The 24,372-nt window shown below is 41.5% G+C and overlaps 1 protein-coding gene across 1 annotated transcript; it reads right to left on the bottom strand.

Annotated features, from left to right (window-relative positions):
* Positions 1-1,491: 1,491 nt before the first annotated feature.
* Positions 1,492-23,607, bottom strand: AMACR (alpha-methylacyl-CoA racemase). Its single transcript, XM_055246163.2, is given in 7 exon segments — positions 1,492-1,514; positions 1,517-1,544; positions 4,486-4,877; positions 14,036-14,222; positions 20,077-20,237; positions 21,255-21,398; positions 23,261-23,607. Coding segments are annotated over 7 exon segments (1,182 nt in total). The 5' UTR covers positions 23,508-23,607.
* Between the last annotated feature and the right edge of the window lie 765 nt (positions 23,608-24,372).

Below are 24,372 nucleotides of genomic sequence, written 5' to 3'. Positions count from 1 at the left end.
AACCACAGGAGTGGTCTTGGCTTCCTAGTTTTCTTCCTATCAGGGTTGCTTCACTATCTCCTGGGCTTCTCTGCTCTTTCATCACCAGTGGAATTCTTTATATTAAGTTTTCTCTGTTTTAAAGACTTCAAATGGGTTATATTTTCCTTGCTGGACCCTGAGTTCAAATGAAAAGTCAGAGTTGTAGGGAAAACATCTTTTTTTATTATTATTATTTTTATTTACTTATTTAGAGACAGGGTCTTGTTCTGTTGCCTGGGCTGGAGTGCAGTGGTGCAATCCTAATTCACTGTGGCTTCAAACTCCTGGGCTCAAGTGATCCTCCTGCCCCACCCTTGAGTAGCTAGGACTACAGGCACACAACACCATACCTGGATAATTTTTTTATTTTTATTTCATAGAAACAGAGGTCCAGCCAAGTTCCCCAGGCTGGTCTCGAACTCTTGGCCTCAAGTGATCCTCCATGCCTGGGCTGGAAAACATAACCTTATGGGAAAGTTCCTAAAAATGGTTGAAGAACAAGACTGAAGGCTAGAATATGAAAGCTTAAACTCTGATTCTGCCCCTTCCTAGTTGCATATTCCTGAGCAAATATTTTCAACTAGTATTTCTAAAACTGTGCCAAGGCACCCAGGGCATTAGAGTGACCTCACAAGAGTATCTCAGAATATTTAAAAATTTGAACACATAAACACAATGAAACTCAACATCTGTCAGACATCACATGAACTACTAGTGAGGTAGTTCATGCTTTCCACATAAGATTGCACTATAATCCTTCTGATAATTTCATATTTTTGTGAGACTGGGTTTTCCAGTCAGTCTGATAAAAAAATCACATACTATATGGACATCAACATGGAGCAGAAAATGAGGGCAACAGTGTCCAATCTCATTCCAGGTGAGAAGTTGCACAGTGCCCAATAGGTGCATACATCTCCTTAGTAAGTAGTTGTGATTAACAATGAAATAGAAATGAAAAATATATTTTCTTTTTATTTATGTGTATTATATTTTTCAAACAGCTAATAAGTTTAATTTATTTAATTTGTTGGGACCTGATTATTTATAAATTGAATGGTTAGATATTTCTTTTGGCCTAAGCCACCATGAAAAAATCACTGAGGCGCTAAGGGAAACATGAACTAAGAAGCCCTTCTGAGTCTCAACTGTAAGATGAAGAAACCTGCTCCACCTTCCCCTTGTGATCGTTGAACGACAGTTGAGATACTGCACATAATGGACCTTACTGATTGCCTGCCCAACATCCATTCTCTACTCCCTCTACTCTGATGGCACCTGGATTAGATTGTGGAATCTACCCCTTCCTCACATGCCTTTAGGAAGTAGAGTCCAGGGAAGCTCCAGGAGCAGGCTGGTTTTATGTAAAGACAATCCCGTCTTCTTTGTCAAAGACAGGTATAAGAAAGGCTTGTAACTTAACTCAGTTCAAGGAGACACAAGACGACTTGCTGGGGGGTCCTGAGATCTTTATTTCTGGATGTTGCTGTGTGTGGGTATAAGATCCAGAAATTGCTACCAGCCTGAGGAGAAATCAAACACATGGAGAATAGAAAGCTGACAGCCCAGAGACCCACAGGGAAACAGGCCCCGAGTGACTGGATACAGGCAACCCTAAAACTGACTGTCCCTCTGGACTCCAGGTAGTGAGCCAACACATTTCCTCATTATTTTGGATATTGTTTTTTTCAGCTGAAGGCATTCTGATTCAATATAGGTGAAACTTTTTTTTGCAAATTAAAAAGTGTGATATAACTGTTGCTAAAATTTGGAATGTGCTTACAGGGAGATCATGAACACCAAGACAAAAGGCCTGGATGCAACCAATCACTCTGTTTCACGTGACTTTTATTTATCACCATATAACTTGTGGCATTTCACCATTTTCCACATTGTAGAATCAATCATTGTGTAAACAAATGTATATCGATGTCTTCAAGAATATATCATTCCTCTTTCACTAGAATTTGCCACCTTCAATTGCCTGCATCTCTTCCACTCTCCTTAAAACTTCCCATTTTCTCCTTACCTGTCCCCCTTACTTATTTCAAAATCTACAGCTTGTCAAAAGTTAACTGCAAAAATAGAGGTGTAACATTTTTTTGCACAGGGTCTTAGACTCTTCGGAAAAAGGAAAGTATGGGTCACTAACAAAAGCTACTAACCTTGCTTTTATATATTCACTCTTTAAAAGTTCACAACCTACAAAAAACAATTCTGCATTTGAACATTTTGTGTAAAGTCAACTAATTACAGAAATCAATCCTCTAAGCTAGCCTGTTTATTTACAGATTTTTGCCAGCTTGCTTTTATCCTTTCCCTCACTGGTCCACTCAACAGATATTTTTTTGACCACCTATTGTAACAGTAACCAAGGTAAAAAGATTTGGTTCATCTCCATTAGGATAGTGCTACTCAAAGTGCAGTCATTGAACCAGAATCATAATCGCCTGGAACCTTGGTGGAAATGCACATTCATGGGTCTTACCCTAGACCCATTGCATTAGAATCTCTGGAGGTGGGGCTCAGGAATCTGTTTTAACAGTATCTCCAAGTAATTATTTTGCTTGCTAGAGCCATTACTCTGGGAACATAATGGCCTAGTGAACAATTGTGTAAAGTATAGTAAAGGCAATTACTATCCTTGCAGATGTGTACAAAGTGAGATAGAAACCTACAAAGGGCCTTAAGAATAGGAGGTAATATTGAGCACCTAGGATGTTTAGGCACTTCACAGGCATTGTCTTAGACATCACAATGATAGAGTGAGATGTGAACCCAAGGCCCTTCTGACTCCACAACTCATAATCACTGTACAAAACTACCCTAGCGTTGAAAAGCACAGGAAGTTTCACAAAGAAGGCTGTGTTCCAGCCCAGTCTGAGTTTGCTAGATCAACAGGCTGGAGCAAAAGGGGTCTTGATAGTCCTGGAAAATAATGATACAGTATATAGAAAGGAATGGAAACAAGAGAGACCACGGCATAGTTAGAAATTTCAGGTAGTCCAATATAAGTCCTGGGGAACAGGAGGACAGGGATGGGACTGGACAGCCAGATGGAAGCCTTATTGTAAGTAAAGGGTTGATATGCTACGTAAATGAGTTTATATTCTACTCTGTAGGAAAAAAGACCACCACAAGATTTTTGCAGGACTGAAAATTCAGGGTGGTGTCAAACATACCCAGTGGAGTAATATGATAATAATGATAAGGCAATGATACTAGAGGTCAAGGCTGATAGGGCAACTGAACCGGAGTCTTGGCAAGAGATATGAGGGGCCTGAATGAAAAGTGCAATGGGGGATAGGCAGAGGGAATGGATTCAAGTGCCATTAAAGTAGAATTGACAGCACTTCACTCTTGAGATGTATTCATTTAATAAATATTTACTAAGTTTCTACTATGCACTTGGCACTAGGTCTAGGAACTAGGGATTTTACAATGAATGAAACATACAAAATCCCTCACAAAACTCCCATTCCGGTGTGTGTTGGTGGGCTGGCGGGGGTGGGAGGGGAGACCGGGGCTAATAAGCAAATAATGTCAGTAGTGATATAGGGTACAAAGAAAAACAAGATAGGGTGAGGGGACAGCAAGTGATGAGGTCGCTGCTATTTTAGACAGAGGCTAGCAAAGGACTCTCCGCAGGGGGGCAATTGGGCAGTGGCCTCAATGAAGTGAGGATAAGCTGAGGGCCTATGAGGGTGGAGAAAGGCATGGTGGGAATGGAAGCAGGAGACTGGTAAGAGAGAAAGACTTGCCTGGCAGGACTCAGATGATGGCACAATCTGAGAAAAAGAGGCATGTCAGTGAGGCTAACAGGCAGCTGCACAGAGAAGCCCGGCTCCCAGCAGAGAGAGCTAGATGGAGGGGTGAGAGTTATCTGCCGGAAACCTGGAGACCATCTGCCAACATTCCCATTCGAAGACACTGACTGAATGATTTCCTGTCAAATTAAAATGGTCAGACTTCTCTATTTCAGGACATTCATTTTGTTAAACAATAGAGCCAAAAATATTTCAAGGAGTCACAAAATGCTATTTAAATGGTATTTAAAGGGTTTTCTTGGAAGTGTTGCACAAACTTAAAAGCACAAGTACACTTTAGGGAAAAAGAAAGCTTTGTTTCATAAATTATATTATATTAACCCATTCAAAATATAAGTCAAGAATCTTAATATCAACAAATATATCAAGCAAACTGGAAGGCAGAATAACTACCATAATTTACTATAAGTACCCAAAGTATTTATAAATCAAAAGCCCTAATGATAACCATTTTTAGAATTCAATCATCACTGTAGAATCAGAGTCCGTAATTCTTTTCTTGATTAGAGAGGTAGGACACTGCAATACTGTTCCTCCATGTTCCCACGCATACAATGTTACGTGTTACTCTACACTGGAAATGCAGTATTCAAATTCACTTGAGCTGTGGGCCTGGAAGTTAGAGACTAGCTTTTACCTTATTACTTTCAATGATTTTATCTGAGTTAAGCTGATAAATCTCTTCACGGCTGAATCCAAATTCTTCAAGTATCTCCTCAGTGTGTTCTCCTACAAAAGGATCCCTTTTGAAAGAAGGGATGGCTGGGGTGTTTAACAGCAGAGGTGCAGGGCGGGGGCTCAAGTCCTGCTCCTCATTGGTGATAAAGGAGCCCCGTTCCTTGTTGTGATCATGATGAACAACCTCCTCAAAAGTCAGAACCGGAGTCACACAGGCATCTGTGCCGTCAAAGATTTGACACCACTCTGCCTTCGTCTTCTTTGCAAATACATCTGCAAACTTCTTCTTCATTTCTGGCCAATCATCCATGCTCATCTGATTGGGAAGTTCATCAGACTTTAGTCCAAGTCCTGAGGAAAAATACAATTTCTTAAATTATTACGCTTTGAACAGAGCAATTATAATCAATAAAAATGAATGCTGAGCCCACTGTACTATGCAAAATAAGATGTTCTATAAGGGCTTCTCAAATGAGTCAAGAGAAAAAAATGTAAAATCAGTTTAAGGTTGGAGCCAAAGCCTAGAGAGGGCAGAGGTAGTCAGACTTGTCACTACCGAGATTTTATTATTCGTATTTCATCAAAAGTAGTCTGTTTTCAATGGTCTGGTTTCCGGAAATTGATTTCCTACCTCTGAGCAGATTTTGAAAAAAAATTTCCCCAGGGTGTTATTACCAGTTATACTGAGCTAAAATAACTCCCTATTTTCTATAATGTATTCAAACCTTATTTAAAAAAATATAAATAATTTTACACATGGCCATTTCAGTTTCCAAGGAAGAAGCCTGAAGACGAATTATTTAATTCAGGATTGCAGTTTTTTAAATACATTCATTTATCTTTATTTTGTTAAAATAAAAGAGCTGGAATGTCCAGGAGTGATGGCATTAGTACAGCGCAAGCTACTCGGGAGGCTGAGGCTGGAGGATTGCTTGAGCCCAGGAGTTCAAGGCCCAGCCTGAGCAACACAGCAAGACCCCCATCATCCATCATCCATCCACCCATCCATCCATCTATCCAAACATACATTTAAAAAAAAAAAAAAGAGCCCAAAAGGGCTTTGTACTAGGATAAAGGACTTGTAAAGTAACCAAAGACTCATGCAAATTGTTCCTATAACAAACAAAACAGAAACTTATTAGCTAGCCAGTCAACAGTGGGGCATGCAGACTTTCCTCCCCAGCATGAAAGGGACTTGAAGGGCCCATCAAGACCACAGTGCAGAGGACATGACAACAGCTCTCTGGGGATTTAATAGGAAAGGTGGCCTCTCTAGCTCTTGACCCCATCTGTGGTTTTTACTGACTATGTGGGCCTACCCCTGCAGACATGCCCAAACTCCAGTTCTGATTAAATTATACCCAAAGAGCAGGGCCGCTTTACAATAGTTGGTGTAAATGTCCTTTTTCTTCCCCATATAAGCAGGTTTTTAAAAGTGCATGGCTAAGTGTCAAATGATAATGAAAGGCCCTTTATGCATCACACTGTGTGTAAGTTTAGCCAAGTTAATTGAATAATCCTCACTTATAGAATACCTTCCTTCTCTAGCGCATTGACAAGGCTAATTGTAAATTGCTCTGAAGATGGTAAAGTCCCTATAGAGGTAAGAAGACATAAATACTGAAGCCTCTTCTTAAGGTTTTGAGGACTATGAGGAAATAACAAGAACCAACACAGTTCCAGATTTTTGTAAACAGCCTCCTGTGGGATATATAAGTACATTTTCTTCTGTAACCACCAGTCCCATTCAAATACCAGGACAGATATGAGGCCATAGTTTCAGGTTATCACTATAATCTACAGGATGTCTTTCACTTGATGTTCTTTCTTGACTGCCCTGAACTCTGTGAGTGAAAGGCACATAAAATGAGCATTGAGCAAAAAGTAGTGATCTTCATGTGCTTTTAAAAGTTTCTTTTTATCAGAATGTGATCAGAATCATAACACTAAGGAAAGCTGGAGCCAATATGTCCTCTCTTTAACCTTATAGCTGAGCTTACACAGGTCATAGTTTGTATGCTAGAAAAATACTAGAAATCAAAAGCCCCCAGATCCTACCCTAACTCTAACACCCCAATTCTCCCATTGTCTACCATCCCTTCTTCGCAGCCCACAATCTCCCATCCTGCCCATGACCCTGACCAAGGCCACAGGATTAAACACCAGTGGTTTAAGGTGAGCTGTTTGCTGTGCTCCTGACACTCCAATATGGAACTTGGAATCCAGTCCCAAGTCTCAGAATCCATAATTGTATAAATACAGTTATAGATTGTGGCTAGTTGTTATGGTACAATCACTATGAAATTTCTGGTATTTTAAGTCAAACAGATTTTCAGGAACTAGCCTGGGGACTCAGACACCTTTTAAAACTTGGGAAAGCATGTTTTGATTCAAAAAAAAAACTGCCATACACACACACACACACACACACACACACACACACACACTTACACAAAATGCTTATTCTTTTAAGTACATGCCATAAACTTTACTGCTTTATAATACTAAGTACATAGTAAGCAGTCAAAATTCATGTTGTAAGTATTCAATGATAGATGTCCAGGATGGCAACTGTAAACATTATTTTATTATTATTATTATTATTTTTGAGATGGAGTCTCCCTCTGTCACCCAGGCTGGAGTGCGGTGGCGCGATCTCGGCTCACACCAAGCTCTGCCTCCCAGGTTCACGCCATTCTTCCGCCTCAGCCTCCCTATTTTTATGTATGTATGTATGTATGTATTTATTTATTTATTTATTTAAGACAGAGTCTCACACTATTGCCTGGGCTGGAGTGCAATGGCATGATCTCGGCTCACTGCAACCTCCGCCTCCCAGGTTCAAGAGATTCTCCTGCCTCAGCCTCCCGAGTAGCTGGGATTACAGGTGCCTGCCACCATGCCCGGCTAAATTTTTGTATTTTTTAGTAGAGATGAGGTTTCACCATGTTGGCCGGGCTGGTCTCGAACTCCTTACCTCGTGATCTGCCCACCTCAGCCTCCCAAAGTGCTGGGATTACAGGTGTGAGCCACCGCACCCGGCCATAAAAATTATTTTTCTAATAAAAAATTGGAAAAATTGTAAATGAACTTGCATAGGGAATTGGTTATATACATTTTAGTACAGGCAGATCAAAAATATGATATGGCTGCTATATAAAATGGGTGAGGGTGAAGATCTTTTGTACTGACATGAAAGAATGTCTTTGCTATACTGTTGTATAAAAAGCTATAAATTATAAATTTATATAACTATATATATAAATTATAAATTGTAAAATAGAAAATAATTGCTGGGTGTAGCGGCTCATGCCTGTAATCCCAGCACTTTGGAAGGCTGAGGCAGGAGGATCACTTGAGCCCAGGAGTTCAAGACCAACCTGGGCAACATAGTAAGACCCTGTCTCTACAAAAAAATAAAAAAGTTAGCCAGGCCTGGTGGCACAGGCCTGTGGTTCCAGCTACACGGGAGGCTGAAGCAGGAGGATTGCTTAAGCCCAGGAGGTCAAGACTGCAGTAAGCCATGTTTGTGCCACTGCACTCAAGCCTAGGCAACAGTGTAAGACCTTGTCTCAAAAAATAAAATAGAATAGAATAATTGTGCATTTGTATGTGTACAATAAAAATTCTTGAAGGTCACATCCCAAATTTTCCCAAAGTGGAAGAACAAAGAAAATTTTCCCTTCTTAATTTTTAAAATCTGTATTGCTTTTTTTTTCCTAGCAAACATATAATTTTAAATTTTTATTTCATTTTTGAAAACTGTGGTAAAATACACATAAAGTTTACCATGTCAGCCATTTTTTGGTGTACAGTACTAGGGCATTAAGTACACTCACACTGCTTTATAACTATCACCACCATCCATCTGTACCACACAACTCCTGAACTTTCTCATCTTTTCAAACAGAAACTCTGAACCTATTAAACACTAACTCCCGCTCCTACCTCCCCACAGCCCCTGGCAACCACCATTCTACTGTCTGTCTCCATGAACTTGACCACTTTAGATATTTCACGTAGCGGAATCATATAGTATTAGCCCTTTGGTGACTGACTTATTTCACTCAGCATAATGTCTTCAAGATTCATCTCTGTTGTAACGTTTTGGAATTTTCTCGTTTTTTTCAGGCTGAATCACATTCCATTTTACGTCTGTACCACATTTTCTTCCTCCATTCATCTGTTGATGGACACCTGAGCTGCTTCTACCTCTTGGCTATTGTGCATAATGTCACTATGAACACAGATATACAAATATCTGTTTGAGTCACTGCCTCCAATTCTTTGGGTTATATACTTAGAAGTAGAATTGCTAGATCATACAATTCTATGTCTAATTTTCTGATGAAATGCCACGCTGTTTTTGACAGTGGCTACACCACTTTACATTCTCATTGGTAATACTCAAGTGTTTTGTTTCCTTACACCCTTGCCAACACTTGTTATTTTGTATTTTTTAGGAATAATAGTTTGAAGGCCAGGAGTGGTGGCTCGCTCCTGTAATCCCAGCACTATGGGAAGCTAAGGGGGGGCAGATCACTTGAGGTCAGGAGTTTGAGACCAGCCTGGTCAACATGGTGAAACTCCATCTCTACTAAAAATACAAAAATTAGCCGGGCATGGTGGTGGGCACCTGTAATCCCAGCTACTCGGGAGGCTGAGGCAGGAGAATCACTTGAACCCAGGAAGCAGAGGTTGCAGTGAGCCGAGATCACGCCACTGCACTCCAGCCTGGGTGACAGAGATCACTAAGCTTTTGAAAATTATCTACTGATAAAACAGCTTTTGAAAATTATCTATTGCTTACCTGATTGTACTATAAGAGCTTTGCTATCTCAAAATGTTATAAAATTCTCAGTGTTTTCAGATTTTTTTGTCCTAGAAAATAGCAGGGATGCAGCAGAGTACGCACCTTAAAAAGATTTTGCATACTTATGTTCAGAAACTGAAGATATAAAGTATGGTCTCAAAGATCTAAAACACAAAGGGGAGTAAATTAGGTATGTAATTAGTACTACCTCAAAAATTATTATTATTATTGTTGTAGTTTTGAGAGAGTCTTGCTCTGTCACCCAGGCGGGAGGGCAGTGATGTGATCTCACTGCACTGCAACCTCCGCCTCCCAGGTTCAAGTGATTCTCGTGCCTCAGCCTCCCAAGCAGCTGGGATTACAGACACGCGCCACCATACCTGGCTAATTTTTGTATTTTTAGTAGAGACGGGGTTTCACCATGTTGCCCAGGCTGGTCTTGAACTCTTGACCTCAAGTGATCCACCTGCCTCAGCCTCCCAAAGTGCTGGGATTACAGGCATAGCCATTGCACCCGACCCTCAAAAAATTATTACAGATGTGGGGGTTTGTCCAGTAGGACTTGAGAGAGAAGACATGTATATGTGATTAGTAAAAGTACTACTTTTGTAAATAAATATTATAAAAGAAAGATAATGCTGAGGCATTTTGGCATGGACTAGGTAGATTAAGTGAAAGGTGATTTAACATGCCATCTCCTTAGCACAAGCCATCTGTCAGCTAAGGATCCTAGGTAAACTTTGAAGGGAGATGAGGGTTAAGGATATCATAAAAGGCTATGGATGCAAAAAGAGGGGGCTGTAAAAAAATCAGGGGAGTTACAAAGTTTAAACTCAGCAGAAGAATACCCAGGAGAAGGTGATCAGGAGTTAAGGGGTTGGAGCAATGACCCTGCTAGAAAAATGTTGTCTTGTTTCATTTTCAGTGTTTCCAGAAAGGCTCATTTATTGAGGTGAAGTGTGGATGTGAAAAATGAGCACTCAGCACATACAGCAGTGCTTCTTCATCCAAGGTTTTGCTTTCTGTGGTTTCAGTTACCCACAGTCAACCATGGTCTGAAAATATTGAATGAAAAATTCCATAAATAAACAATTCATAAATTTAAATTGCATGCTGTTCTGAGTAGCATGATGCATGATGAAACCTCACATTGTCCTGCTCCATCCTGCCTTGGACATGAACCACGTCCATCCCATCCACACTGTGGGGCTACCAACCCATTAGTCACTTAATAGGCAACTAGGTTATCAGGTTGACTGCTGCAGTATTGCAGTGCTTGTGTTCAAGTAACCCTTATTTTACTTCCTAAGGGCCCCGAAGGTTGCAGGCAAAGGTGACGCTGGCAATGTGGATATGCCAAAGAGAAGTCTAACGTGCTTCTCTTAAGTGAAAAGGTGAAAGCTCTCAGCTTAAGGGAATAATAAAACTCGTAAGCTGAGGTTGCTAAAATCGACGGTTAAGAACGAATCTTATATTCATGAGATTGTGAAGAAGGGGAGAAGGAAAAAGAAATTCATGCTAGTTTTGCTGTCACAACTCAGACTGAAAAGTTACAGCCATAGTGCATAAGTGCTTAATTAAGATGGAAAATGCATTAACTTTGTGGGTGGAAGACATAAACAGAAACATCTTCCAATAGACAGCAATCAGGTTCAGTACTATCTGCAGTTTCAGGCATTCACTGGGGGTCTTTTAATGCATCTCCTACAGATAAGAGAGGACTACTGTATATGTTTTAAAATAACAGGATACACCAAGGAAGGGAGTTAACTCCAGAGTGGCAGAATGAGAGCCTTCAAAAACTGGCATTAAAGCAATGAGAACACTAACAACAACTGTCAGAATTAACTTTTTCATAATTCTGGAAATTAAAAGCTTGCAGCAATCCAAGGAGCATTTATTCAAGAAAAACAGCTGAATCTCAGTAAGAGCAGTGAGCTTTGTGGTGTTAGAACTTGTGCTAATTTCATCCCTCTCCCTGTGGTAGCCTTGAAAAACAACTTCCTCTCAATTCTGGTCAGTTCTGAAAACCAGCAGGAGAATAGCCCCAAGAGGAGGAAAAGAAGTTTGGAGCTTCCCCCAAAACCCCATCCCCAGAGAACTGTCATTATTTAGCCTGTCTGGCAGCTCCCTGAAAGGCTCCATTCTCAGGGCTTGTCTTGCTGACTCAGAGCTCACTTTGCTCTAGCCCTAAAATGTTGATTTAAAAAAAAAAAAAGGCAATATTTTATCGCAGCTATCTTAGGTGGTGTTATTTATTGCACCTAATGAGATGCTGACCAACAAACTCAAAAGAAAAAACTGGGGAATGGGATATCCATAGGAGGCTTTGAAAAGCTCCAACAGATTCCTGAGAATTTTTTTGCAACTCCTGAGAAGGCCACGCACATGCACACGTGCAGGGCAGTATGAATGCCCGGGAGAGATCTGTAAAGGCCCTCCTCTCTCACCTCTGGCTGACCTTGAGGCTCTTCACAAGCAAGAAGTTAAGGCACATAGTGCCTCAGAAAAAGATGGGAGATTTATTGGTTCAAGGCATTTACGGGCCAGGCGCAGTGGCTCACGCCTGAAATCCCAGTACTTTGGGAAGCTGAGGCAGGAGGATAGCTTGAGGTCAGGAGGTTTCAAGATCAGCCTCAGCAAAATAGCAAGATTCTGTTTCTACCAAAAATAAAAAATTAGCCAGGTGTGGTTGTGTGTGCCTGTAGTCCCAGCTACTTGGGAGACTGAAGCAGAAGGATGGCTTGTACCCCGGAGTTCAAGGCTGCAGTGGGCTATGATCACACCACTGCACTCCAGCCTGGGCAACAGAGCGAGATCCTGTTGCCTAGATTAAAACAAACAAGCAAACAACAAAAAAAAGGCATTTAAGGACATTTCTGTCCAATCATTAGCTGAAGCTAACTCAGCTGACTTCAGTGGCTGCACATGCCAAAGAATACAGACTTAATTTAAGAAAATCATTAAACAAACAGCAACAATAACAAGTCCAGGACTGAGGGGTCCTGAGGAGTCCTGGGAGTTGTCACATTAAATTATTTAAAATGTCTAGTATTTTTTTTTTAATTTTACACGTTTATTTTCATTAAAACTTATTTAAGTCACTTTGGACCCAGCACATCCTTAGGTTTTACCCACTCATCAAACTGCTCTGCTGTGAGAGAGCCAAGTTCAATGGCAGTTTCCTTTAAGGTTGATCCTTTTGGGGTGTTGTCTTAGCAATCTCTGCTGCTTTGTCCTAACCTATATGAGGGTTCAGAGCTGTTACCAGCATTAGCGACTAATTCATTAGCTTCTTGATCCTTTCTTTATTGGTCTGGATTCCCACTATGTAGTTTTCTGTGAAGGAAACTGAAGCATCCCCCAGCAGCCTGAGTATAACATAAATTTTTAATCATCATTGGCTTGAAAACATCCAACTCAAAATGGCCACTGCTGCCTCCAACAGTTACAGCCACACAAAACCCCATGACTTGGGTTGCAACGATGGCCATTGCTTCACACTGAGTAGGGTTTGCCTTCCCTGGCATGATACTGCTTCCTGTCACATTTTCAGCAAATCAGTTCTCCCAGACCTGGCCAAGGACCAGAACTCAGAAAATGAATATCATTTGCTATCTTCATCAGACTGCAGGTGGCAGTGTTCATGGCTCCACAGAGCTCCACCAGAGCATCATGAGCAGCCAGGGCTTCCAATTTATTTGGAGCAGTGACAAAAGGCAAGCTTTTTAATTTCTGGACAGAGAGGTACCCTTTATGATCTAGATAAACCATTGTGTTCTTCTATAGTTTTTCCAACTATATTTGAATAGGTGAAGTTAATATGTTTAATCATAAAATGCTTTCAGATGCTTGCAAAAACAATTACTCCATCAGATGAGAACACATCAAAAATGTGAAAAATTTTTAAAAAGTCACTCCAGCTATATGCAAATAACTTTAAGTATATGCATCTGAAAAGCTACCAAACATAACAGTGAAACTCTAAACTTGTAGAAAGGTAAATGCACTGTGATCCGCTTTCACATCACTTCAGAGTATATTCTAAAACTTCTTAGATTCTACATTGTTTATAGAGTGAACTTTAAATTCAAACATTTCTCAGGAACAAAATGACTCCCATCCAATTATTTAATTAGGGAAGAAGAAGTCCCAAATTTTCTTGCTAATTTATGGCAACTTGTCAAGAAGGCAAGAATCTGCAAGACAGGTAATCTGCAAAGCCATAGTGATATATTAACATATTCTAACAGAATCTCATTTGCCAGAATCTTTCCATGCTCTGGTGACTTCTGACATTGAAGTGCCATAAGGGACATCTACCAAAGAACAGGAGCTGGTAGAATACTGAATGGAAAGCAACCCATGTGAGATCATTTCTAGGAAAGAATAAGATCTGGGCACACAGGGGCAAGATTATCCAACACAAGGAGTGAAATGTAATAAAAGCACCGAACATCCTACAAAAGGGATTATTATTTTTAAAACCCTCAGCTATTTTATAGACTAATAAGACTGCTGGTCAATTTAAAAGCCATGGAACCCATGGCCCACATTATACGGATGGCTATAATTAGGTTAATTAGAAAGTGGCTATACAATAAAAGACATCATAGATTCCAAAAGTCTTTAAAATAGAACCAAAGAACATCCATGGCAAAAGGGGAACTGGGGGAGACGTGTGACGTTTACTTACCTTTGATGAGCAGCTCGTAGAACTGGGGTTCTATTGCTCCAACAGCCATGAACTCCCCATCTGCTGTCCTGTAAGTCGTATAGAAAGGTGCTCCACCATCCAGCATGTTCTGTCCTCGAGGTGCTTCCCACAGGCTCAATTTCTGAGTTTTCCACAGAAAAGAACTTAAATATGCTGCTCCTTCCACCTTTGAGAAAACAGAATACAACACAAATCCAGATAACTCAAGTGTCGAAGCATGAATAATTCCTCCTATTCAAGTTAAAAAAAAATTTGCATAAAAATTATTATCTGAGTATATGAAGATTCTACCTAATTACAAACTTCTCTGGTATTTCCAGAAAGTGAGTTAGAGCAGTTTGTGTTAAAATAACAATTGGCTGCACTGTTCAGTTCCGAAAACACTGTAAGACTTAGAAGAAATGACCTTTGCTTTCCATTTCAAATAAGATTGGCAAAATGCTAGTGATTTTTAGCTAGGTGAGGGTACATGGAAGGTCACTATACTATTCTCTCTACTTTTTATAATGTTAAAAACTGCCAAGATAAAAAGTTAAAAATTAAAAGAGTTTTTAAAAATCCATCTTCTGATCTCCATACCTATAAACACACACAGATGTATAAACCATACCACATTTTAAAGGTAAATCACGTAACAGTAAAATTTGGCTTATTCTAGCTTGATTCCAATCCCAAGAAAACTGTATTTGAGTATTTAATATATGTTGTATTTCATAATCACTAGAGAGTTATAAAATAAACTAACAATATGGATGACAGGTATGTGCATTTTCTGAGTCCGGGCAAACTGGCTTGGGAATGCCACCTTCCCACTGAGTCCTAAAGTCATCACACCACCTTCTCACTGAGTCCTAAAGTCATCACACCACCTTCTCACTGAGTCCTAAAGTCATCACACCACCTTCTCACTGAGTCCTGAAGTCATCACACCACCTTCTCACTGAGTCCTGAAGTAATTACACAATAAAGTACAATTATTACAAGGCTCAAACTCAAAGGCTGGAGGCACTGGTCTATTTGAAGAAGATGATGTTCTGACCTTTATGCCTTTTGTGAGCCTAATGTCTCCAGCACCCCAGGAGGAAGTCCCTCAAGGCATCCTCGTCTCAAAAGTTACCAATAGAGGAGGTCTCATTCCAACTGCTAGCAATTTCTCAGTTACTGACTGTGGAACAACCACAAAATGTATCTTTGGATATATCCAATTTTCCCTCTAAACTTGAAATTTCACGTACATCTGAATTTATGGCTGTGACATTTATTATCACCAAATAGCTGAGTTCATGTAAGTGGCCTATGGCAGTGCCTTTTTTTGAGGCTGGATTACAGAGATATTAGAGTTCCACATTTACACACATACACACACACATATATATACACATATGCATGTATATGTGCACTATTTTAAATATATTTTATGTTTATGTTATTTAAGCACATATTTAAATGTATCCTATACCAAATTCTGACTCATCAGAGCCTCAACTCATTAACATTTGTTGCTAGACTTTAAAATAAAGCTTTTCCTTCCAATTTTGCATAAATCTTACCTTGTATTTGAAACACTATTAAGGAAAACTTTTGTTCTGCATGGTTCTCCTCCCCTCTTAATCTGTGCTTACTCATACAAAACCAACAAGTTAGCACCTTCAATAAGCAAGTGCCTGCTTTCCACTCAAGCTTTGCTTCTCTCAGAGCCTAACGCCGAATCAATAGGGCAATAGTAGATGAACTGGTAGCAAGCTTGTCATACAGTGCAAGAGAGAGTTTTAGCAGAGAATTCTGAATACTGTTTATCTGACTTTCATGTTCAGGCCAAAGAATGTGAGAAGTTTTTACACACTGTAGTGAGTCGACCTTGAAACAAAATATTTTTGTTCTGCTTCATCATAAATGAAATGCAATCTGAAATTTTAAGCAAGTTTTTAAAAATAGAGGGTGTTTTTTTTTTTTTTTTGAAATGGAGTGTCACTCTGTTGCCCAGGTTGGAGTGCAGTGGCACAATCTCAGCTCACTGTAACCTCCACCTCCAAGGTTCAAGCGATTCTCCTGCCTCAGACTCCCAAGTAGCAGGCTTACAGGTGCCTACCACACCCAGCTAATTTTTGTGTAAAAACTATAGATATTTTTAACTTATCTCTGTAACTCGGGATTTTCCTAACATCCAGTCAAAATGAAATATAGTAATAAACTGAATACTGAAAGCGATGAGACAATCGCCCATAAACTGTCACTTCCAGCATTTGTGTTTAGCACAACAGCTTCATTGGTCTGACAAAATAATATATAAATATTGAATATGTAAACATAAAATGTTTTATGCTAATAAAATACCCCTTTAACCTCTTTTATATGTTGAACGTCCTGATGAGACTGTTGAAAAATAGACGTGTTAACAGAGTTACAGGTCCAGTTGGGCCCACTCAGGACAAAAACAAGCTCTGGTCTAATCCTTAGCATCAGAGGAGGGTACAGGACAAGAAATACAGCAGGAACCCTCCTCGTCTCATCGTAAGGCCTGGCAGTGGCTACGCTGGCACACGGCTTCTCTTGCCCCATCACTCATACACCACGCATGCCAGTCGAGAGCCCCCTGACACAGGGAAACCGCAGCCTCAATTTGCCACCAACCTTTGACATTGTTAAAAGAAAAACTTTAGACAAATTAATTTAAGAGTTTAACTGAGCAACGAATGAGTCGTGAATTGGGCAGTCTATGGAACCAGACTAGGTTCAGAGTGACTAGTGTAGTCCTGTGGCCAGAGTGGACTTATGGAGAGAAAACGGAAAATGATGTACAGAAAACAGAAGTGAGGTACAGAAACAGCCGGATTGGTTACAAGTGGGCCTTTGCCTTGTTTGAACACGGTTTGAACAGCTGGCTGCCTGTGATTAGTTGAAGTACGGCTGCTGTGATTGGCTGAGACTTGCTGCTTGTTACAAAAGTAGGTTACAGTCTGTTTACACATCCAGTTAGGTCACAGCTCACTATGTAAGAGAAACCTTTAGGTGGAACTTAAAATACGTAAGGGGGCAACTTTATGCTACAGTTAATTTAACAACGCTGTGCTCATCATGTGGGCTCAGATTGAGTGTAAATACAGCAAAACGCACTCCATATTCCAGAGATATCTTAACTACAGTTTCCAAGGAAACAGCACTACAATAAGGCAGCCTCCAGCTCTTCACAGGCAGGCCCAGGTCTGGAATTCTGCTGCTAAACAATGTGAAAACTTTCGGCCCATTAGAAGGTATCTGCCTCCCCCTAATCAGCTTCTACAATTGCCTGTGTCACAAGGGTTCCTAGTGATGAAGCAATGACTATGATTTACTGATTCTTTTAGCCTTGTGTAATTAGCAAACACTTATTATCCCCTAATGGAAATATGAACCCAGAAGAAAGATTACAACATTTTCACATACCCTAAAACCTTACTATCTTCTTTACTTTATTTATTTATTTTGAGACAGGGTCTCACTCTGTCACCCAGGCTGGAGTGCAGTAGTGTGATCTCGGCTCACTGCAACCTCTGCCTCCTGGGTTCAAGCAATTCTCATGCCTCAGCCTCCCAGGTAGCTGGGACTACAGACGCGTATCACCAAGCCCAGCTACTTTTTTGCATTTTAGTAGAGATGGGGTTTCACCATGTTGGCCAGGCTGGTCTCGAACTCCTGACCTCAGGTGATCCACCCACCTCAGCCTCCCAAAGTGCTGGGATTACAGGCATAAGCCACCACGCCCAGCCAAACTTACTATCTTCTAATCATTATATAATTCTGATTAGCTACATTCTGCTGAAAGCAGCAATCACCTTTTATTTATATTTGATGATAATCAATTGCATCTCTTCAGTAAGTTATTCAAATTATTACTAGAGAAGTATCTAGGCTCAAATTCTCCTTAACACTCCCAAGGCTCCATGTTTGCTCTTAGTTCATTCCTTTTGGATCCCAGGGACCATGCCCATGGGGCAGCAGGGGAAGTTGTTGAAAGCAGTGGCTTTAGGGTCCAAATGCCTGGGGCAGTGCTTCAGACCCTTTCCCGTCATCTGCTTTAGAGGAAGGCAGTTAACCTCTCCAAGCCTTCAAGTCTTCAATGCCAATGACAGTAGCACGTCTCCCTCAGGAAGTTGTGTGGATCACAGAAGCCCTGTGGAAGGTACTGGTCTTGAGTTTGGCGGGTACTGGTATAAAGCCGGTGCTGCTATCTCATGCAGCGACTATGCCATGACTACGCCAAGAGCTGACCCACAAAAGATAAACCACACTCCCCTGCCACTGGTACACACTTCAGAGAGGGCACACTGGAAAGTGTGAGATGTGCCCTGATGACAGTGTCCCACAGGCACACACTCAGTACAGGACTGGTCATGATTCACCATGAAGAGGAGAAGGAAGCACAGGCTGAAGCTTTGGAGATGAGGGGGTTTCTGGTAGAAAATGGATTTTGTGAAGATCATCATCCAGGACCCAATCCAGTTGACACTCTCAGTCTCTAAACTCTTGAGGTATCCACCAACATTTGACCCTCTGACCATTCCTTTCTTTGGTTTCCATGACAACACTCCATTCTGCTTCTCTCCTTAGCTGTCCCCAGCCCTTGCTTCTCTTTTCTGCCCACGCATTCCTTAAATGCCAGTATTCTAGCCCCTTTCCTAGTGGATCACATAGTCTCATATGGCCCCCAAATAACTCTGAAATCTGTTTCTAGTCCCTAACCTCAACTATCCCACCTGCATATCCGAAAGGCACTTCAAAACTGAAATGACCAAAACTGAGTTCCTTTTCTCCTGGTAAAAATAACCACAATGACAAATTTTTACAGAAGGTCCACTGTACGCCAGGCACTGTTCCCACACTGAACAATGGATGAACTCATTGAATTCTCATAGCATCTAACAACGCTATGAGGTGGATGTCATTATTATCTCCATTTTACAAAGGAAACTACAGCACAGAGAAGTTAAGTAACTTGCCCAAGATCATAGAGCTAGTAAACGGCAGAGCTAGGACGGAGGTAGTCAGCTGCCACTCTATGCTCTGACCACTGTGTTCAGCAGTCTTCCCTCAGGACACTAGCAGGTCATCCAAGCCAGAAACCTGGGAGCCAGCCTCAACTTCTCCCTCTTCGCTCCCTCAGTCCATTATCAATTCCCAGCAATTTTGTATCTCAAATGTCCCTTCAATGCAAACCAACTCTACCATTAACTGCTTTAGTACTTGCCCTGATCTCTTCAGCAATAACCCAGTCATTGGTCTTTCCATCTCCAGTCTTGTCTCCTCAAATCCATTCTCCATCCCACCTCCAAATGTCTGTGAAAATACAAACACGCAGTGGTGGTGCTGGAGTGAGCTCTCTTACCCACTAGCTGTGAGATCTTGAGCCAATGACTATGCTTCCGTTCCCTCCTCTTTAAAACAACAACGTATCCCAAATGCAGTTTTGAGAATAGGAAGAAATCACACAGGGAATGTTCTCAGCAGAACATGAGGCAAGCACTCAGTGGATGACAGTGAACAAACAGAAGTGTTATGATATCAGAGCATCCCCTATAAAATGCAGCAGGAAGGTTTAGACAGGGAGGTCCATTTGACCTTAGCATTCCTAAGAATTTTCTCTACCTGCTGAGGGAGACTTCTTGAACTTTTTTTGAACGACGACTGCTTGAAAATGATATACTAAGCACAAGAGATACTTGGGGAAAATTGTTGAAATATTTCGGTTGGCAAATATCTGGCAAAACCTGTAATTACTTTTGAAGCAACCTAAAACAACATAGGAATCACATGAGTCACGGAAAGTTTAGAGAACTGACTCCAAGGACAGATGATCAAAATACGACATTCTAACAGATATATAAAGGACATAAGCCTATTTTAAAAAGAAAAGGATATCCTTGGTAACTTGGATTGAAACTTCAAATGTCATTTATCTCTTCTTCTTCAAAAAAAAGGATTTTAAGCAGCCATATCTTAAACTTAGGGACAAGTGGCAGGCATCTACCCCAATTAATACTTACCATACTTGCATCAATGACCTGACCCTTGCCAGAGCGTGTGCGTTCAAAAAGAGCCATTATAATGCCCAATGCACACATAAGGCCACCACCAGCAAAGTCAGCCAGGAGATTCAGCGGGGCATACGGATTCTCACCACTTCTGCCAATTTTTGAGAGAACACCTACATCATTAAAAACAAATTTAATGTCTCTTTTAAATTTAATCTCTTCTTAAATATGTGAGCATCTTAAAGGAATAATCAATCTCTCTAGTAGATAATGTAAGTGAAAGCTAGTATACATCACTTTTCCAAATCTGAGCTTAGTCAGTAAACTCATAAACAAGCTTTCCCTCAAGACAGGATCCTTGTTTTGTTGTTTTCCTGTCTAAAACCTATTCCAACCAACATTTTCAAATATTGCTAAGTTTTTACTCACTTACTTTTGGAAAAGAAAATGATTATTTATTTTGTGGTTTTAAAACAGTAAACGCACTTTCATTCTTAGTAGAAAGAAATGCAAGAAAATACTTGTACACAAGAAAAAAAAGGAATTTAATTTTTAAGTAGATGTGAAAAGCCAATTCTATACCCACTTCTTTCCTCAACTTTTAAATGTGTACTCACAGAAAATCTGAAACGTCCTATAGTCAACAACACATAGTTCTTAGAATTCTGGAATCAAGCCTACCTCACATGTTGTCACAGGCAAAAACTCTAATAAAGTGATATTAGGACCTGAAAACCAAGGGCTTTTTTTGGTGCTCATAGAAGTCTGAAACAATGACTCAAGCAATGATTCTCAATATGGTGGGTGGAGATTTCGGGGTGTGGGGGAGAAGTAGCTGTCAGAATCGAACTATGTCAACATTTTCAAACTACAGAGCAACCATCCCTAGTACCCAGTAAGCCTCTTAATTCCTAACAGGGGTTTGTCTGAGAATTTACTCAACAAATGTAGTAAATAAATGATAGTAGTGGGCATGTATTATCCTTCGAACGTGTTAAGGGGTGGGGTGAGGGAAGGTTGAGAATGATTGTTTCAAGACTCAAACTGATCCATTTTAAACACCCATGCCCTCTTGATTGATTCTGATAAATATTTAAATCTTCACCTTTACAAATTATTGTTAATCAACATACCTGTAGATCTTAATGGACTAAATTAAAAGTGTAGATTAAATTTTTTTTTCAACATACCTGACAAAGCCAAATAGTTGATATCGTGGCCAGCTAACCGGGAGAAGCTTCCTGACTGGCCAAATCCACTCAGCCTGGCATAAATAAGCCTTGGATTTTCCCGCTGCAGAATCTCTGGGCCGAGCTGGAGTTTCTCCATGACACCTTAAGAGAAAAGTAACGACCTTCTTAAGAGAGTATGGATTGAGGATGGAGATAATCCCTTCTCTGAGACAAACATAAAATAGCACCATTGCAAGTAATATTAATAACATTTGCTGTGGGCTAATGGCATGTTTACAGCAGTTAAGGACCCAAAGAGTGAAGCCACCATTTCTGGAATGTGTGGCTTCTTCCCGGGATGTAATTTCTCCCAGTACATCCCTGTTTCCCTCTAGGTTTATCCAAGCCTATTTATTCAATCCCCAGAGCAGGGTCTCATCCCTTTAGTAAATCCCTTTTCTCTCTTTCTATACCGCATCAGTGTTTACCACATCCCACCTTAGCTGCACTTGCTCGTACATGCATACACTTATCTTCCCTATCAGCTCATCAGCTCCTCCTGCAGAATTCACACCTGATGTTTCCACAGGCGCTAACGTGCCTAGAATCAGTACCTTCACGAAACGGTTTAGCGCCCTTCTGTAGAAAGAGTGGTTAGTGACAATAGTACCTGAGAGTTTTTAAGCTATCAACGAGTATAATATTTATAGCAGAAACCCCGGGTAACCAGCACCTGAAATGTCCTGGGATTAAAAGTAATCAAAATTACATAATAAACTCACTGTCTTTACCTTCCTAAGGCTAAAATAAATCACAGAAAACCTCTAGTCATCTACCTAAACACCACTCACAACTCCTCACCCAGAGGCTATATCCATATTCCCAGCTGAGGTTCTCCTAATTATAAGACCTTGGACAAGCCTGCCTCATCTTAAATGGAGCATTCTTAAATTATTACATAATCTTAATTATTAAATCATTATTGTTACAAGCCTCAAATACGGCCGTGAGGGTTAAATGAGTTAACGCAGTTAAATAAGCCGGCTGTGCCGTAGGCATTCATTCATTCACCATTTACCGATTTCCCACTATAGACCAGGCAATGCTTTGGATTTCTACTTGAACAAAGTTATTCTGGCAGCTGTCTGAGAATCCACTGGAGTGATACCAGCCCCAAACACCAGTTTTTAAAAGGCTGTCACACCAGTGTCAAGGCAGTTGCAGCAGGTATGGAGAGAAATAGTCCGAGTGGGCTAAGGAGCAAAATGACTGTATTGATGATCATTGAAATTGGATGTGAAAGGAAGGCAGGAGTCCATGATGAAGTACAAGTTCGAGATTCAGGCATTCACTGAAATAAATAATACAGAAGGTGGAGATGCTGTTTTAGAAGGAAGAAGGAAAGGCTCAGTTTGGGATTTGTGGAAGCTGCCTGGCGGGCAGCCTTGACGGCGATGCCTAGGACCTCTGTATGCCAGCGTGTGCGGCTCGGAAAGGGGGAAGTCTACAAAAAGGTGAAAATGATGGGAATGGGAAACGGGGCTTCAGGGAGCAGATGCTGAGACTTAGAACGCCAGCATTTCAGGCAGGGAGCGTTAGCCTGGGCCCGTGGATGGCTTGAGGGTACAGCACTCCAAAACGGTAGCCGAATGACCGCCTATATGCAGTTTTCCAGGAAGGGAATCCTGTGGCTTTCATTAGATTCTCACAGGGCTCAAGACCCTCAATTAATTAAGAAAGGCAAATACGGAACGTTTCTTAAAAAAAGAGGATTTGGGAAGGAGTCAGAGAGGCAAAAGGAGAAACCGGGCAACAGCAGTATCTCAGAACCTGTTTTGGACAATCCAGTTTGGGATGAATGATCCCTAACAATACCCTAGGAGGCAAAAATCTAGAAGGCTGGGGCCGACAAGGGTTCTTGCGGCAACAGGGCAAAGGTGTGGCGGGAGCAGCCTCGATCGAACGGCCAGGCCTCTCCCCTCCGCGGGAACTTCCCGAGAGTAGCCCGCGGGGCCCGGGCTCACCGCGGCGGAAGGGCTCCAGCAGCACATCCGACCGCTCGCACAGACGCCGCAGCACGGCGGCTCCCCGCGGCTGCTTCAGGTCCAGCACTAGCGAGCGTTTGCCCCGGCCCAAGCGGCTCACGTCGTAGCGGAAGCCGGGCCGGTCCACGCGTACCACCCGCGCCCCGAAGTCCGCCAGGACCATAGCACAGAACGGGCCCGGGGCCAGGCCAGACAGCTCCACGACCGAGATGCCCTGCAGTGCCATGGCGCTTCCCAGTGCCCCCTGAAGGAAACTGAGCAGCCCTTCACCCCAGCCCAGCAGCCTGCAGGAAGCCCTCCCAAGGCCTGGCGCCACACCCCCAGCCCCGGCGCCGCGACCCAAATGCACCACCCACGTCCCTCTTTGGTGGGCCTGCGCTAGCCGGCGGAGTCTGCGCACTGGCGCGCTTCCCCACCCCCGGCCTCCCGGGACCGCCAGTGCCAACTGCACTAGGTTGCTTTCGTTTTCCTGCAACCTAAATTCCTGAGTCCTAAATTGCGGAGATTGACCTTTGGAGCTCCTGCCTGTTACTGTCCTCTTTGGACGCTTTTATTGTGACCATGGCGATCCCCAGCCGTTGTACCATTCGAGCCCCTACTCCTGCCTTGCTCTGGGGAAATAAAATAACGTAAACACGTAAGAACAATGCGAAAGCGTTTTCTTCCCTAGGCGGCAGATTGTCTTCTTCACCGCCCCTGCTTAGCTAGCTAGCTAGCTGGCAATTTAATCCAGAAACGGCTTGCGATCCCTCCTAGATGCACTCGTTTTGAGTTACAAACTCTGTGGATTACATGTCTTTTTAAAAAAGTTTAGACTACACTAGGAAAATTATTTTAGTATCAGAAGAACATCGGGGTGTAGTACTCAGCGCTAAATGAGAGCGCTTTAAAAATGTTAGTCTTCTGCCATTTCTACAGAAAGCTGCAATTTCAGGTTTTCAACCTAATAGGTGATATTTAAGAAAAAAAAAAAAAAGCAATCGCAAATAGCCCCACTGCTTTTTCAAATCATTTTTTCTCTTCTAGGTATAGCCTGTCAGGTGGCCTAATGTAATTTTTGACATCTCTAGGAATTTGAATAGAACCAGAAA

Source organism: Symphalangus syndactylus, chromosome 16 (genome assembly GCF_028878055.3).
Source record: "Symphalangus syndactylus isolate Jambi chromosome 16, NHGRI_mSymSyn1-v2.1_pri, whole genome shotgun sequence".
NCBI lineage: Eukaryota > Metazoa > Chordata > Mammalia > Primates > Hylobatidae > Symphalangus > Symphalangus syndactylus.
This window is presented reverse-complemented; position numbering and strand designations above follow the sequence as displayed.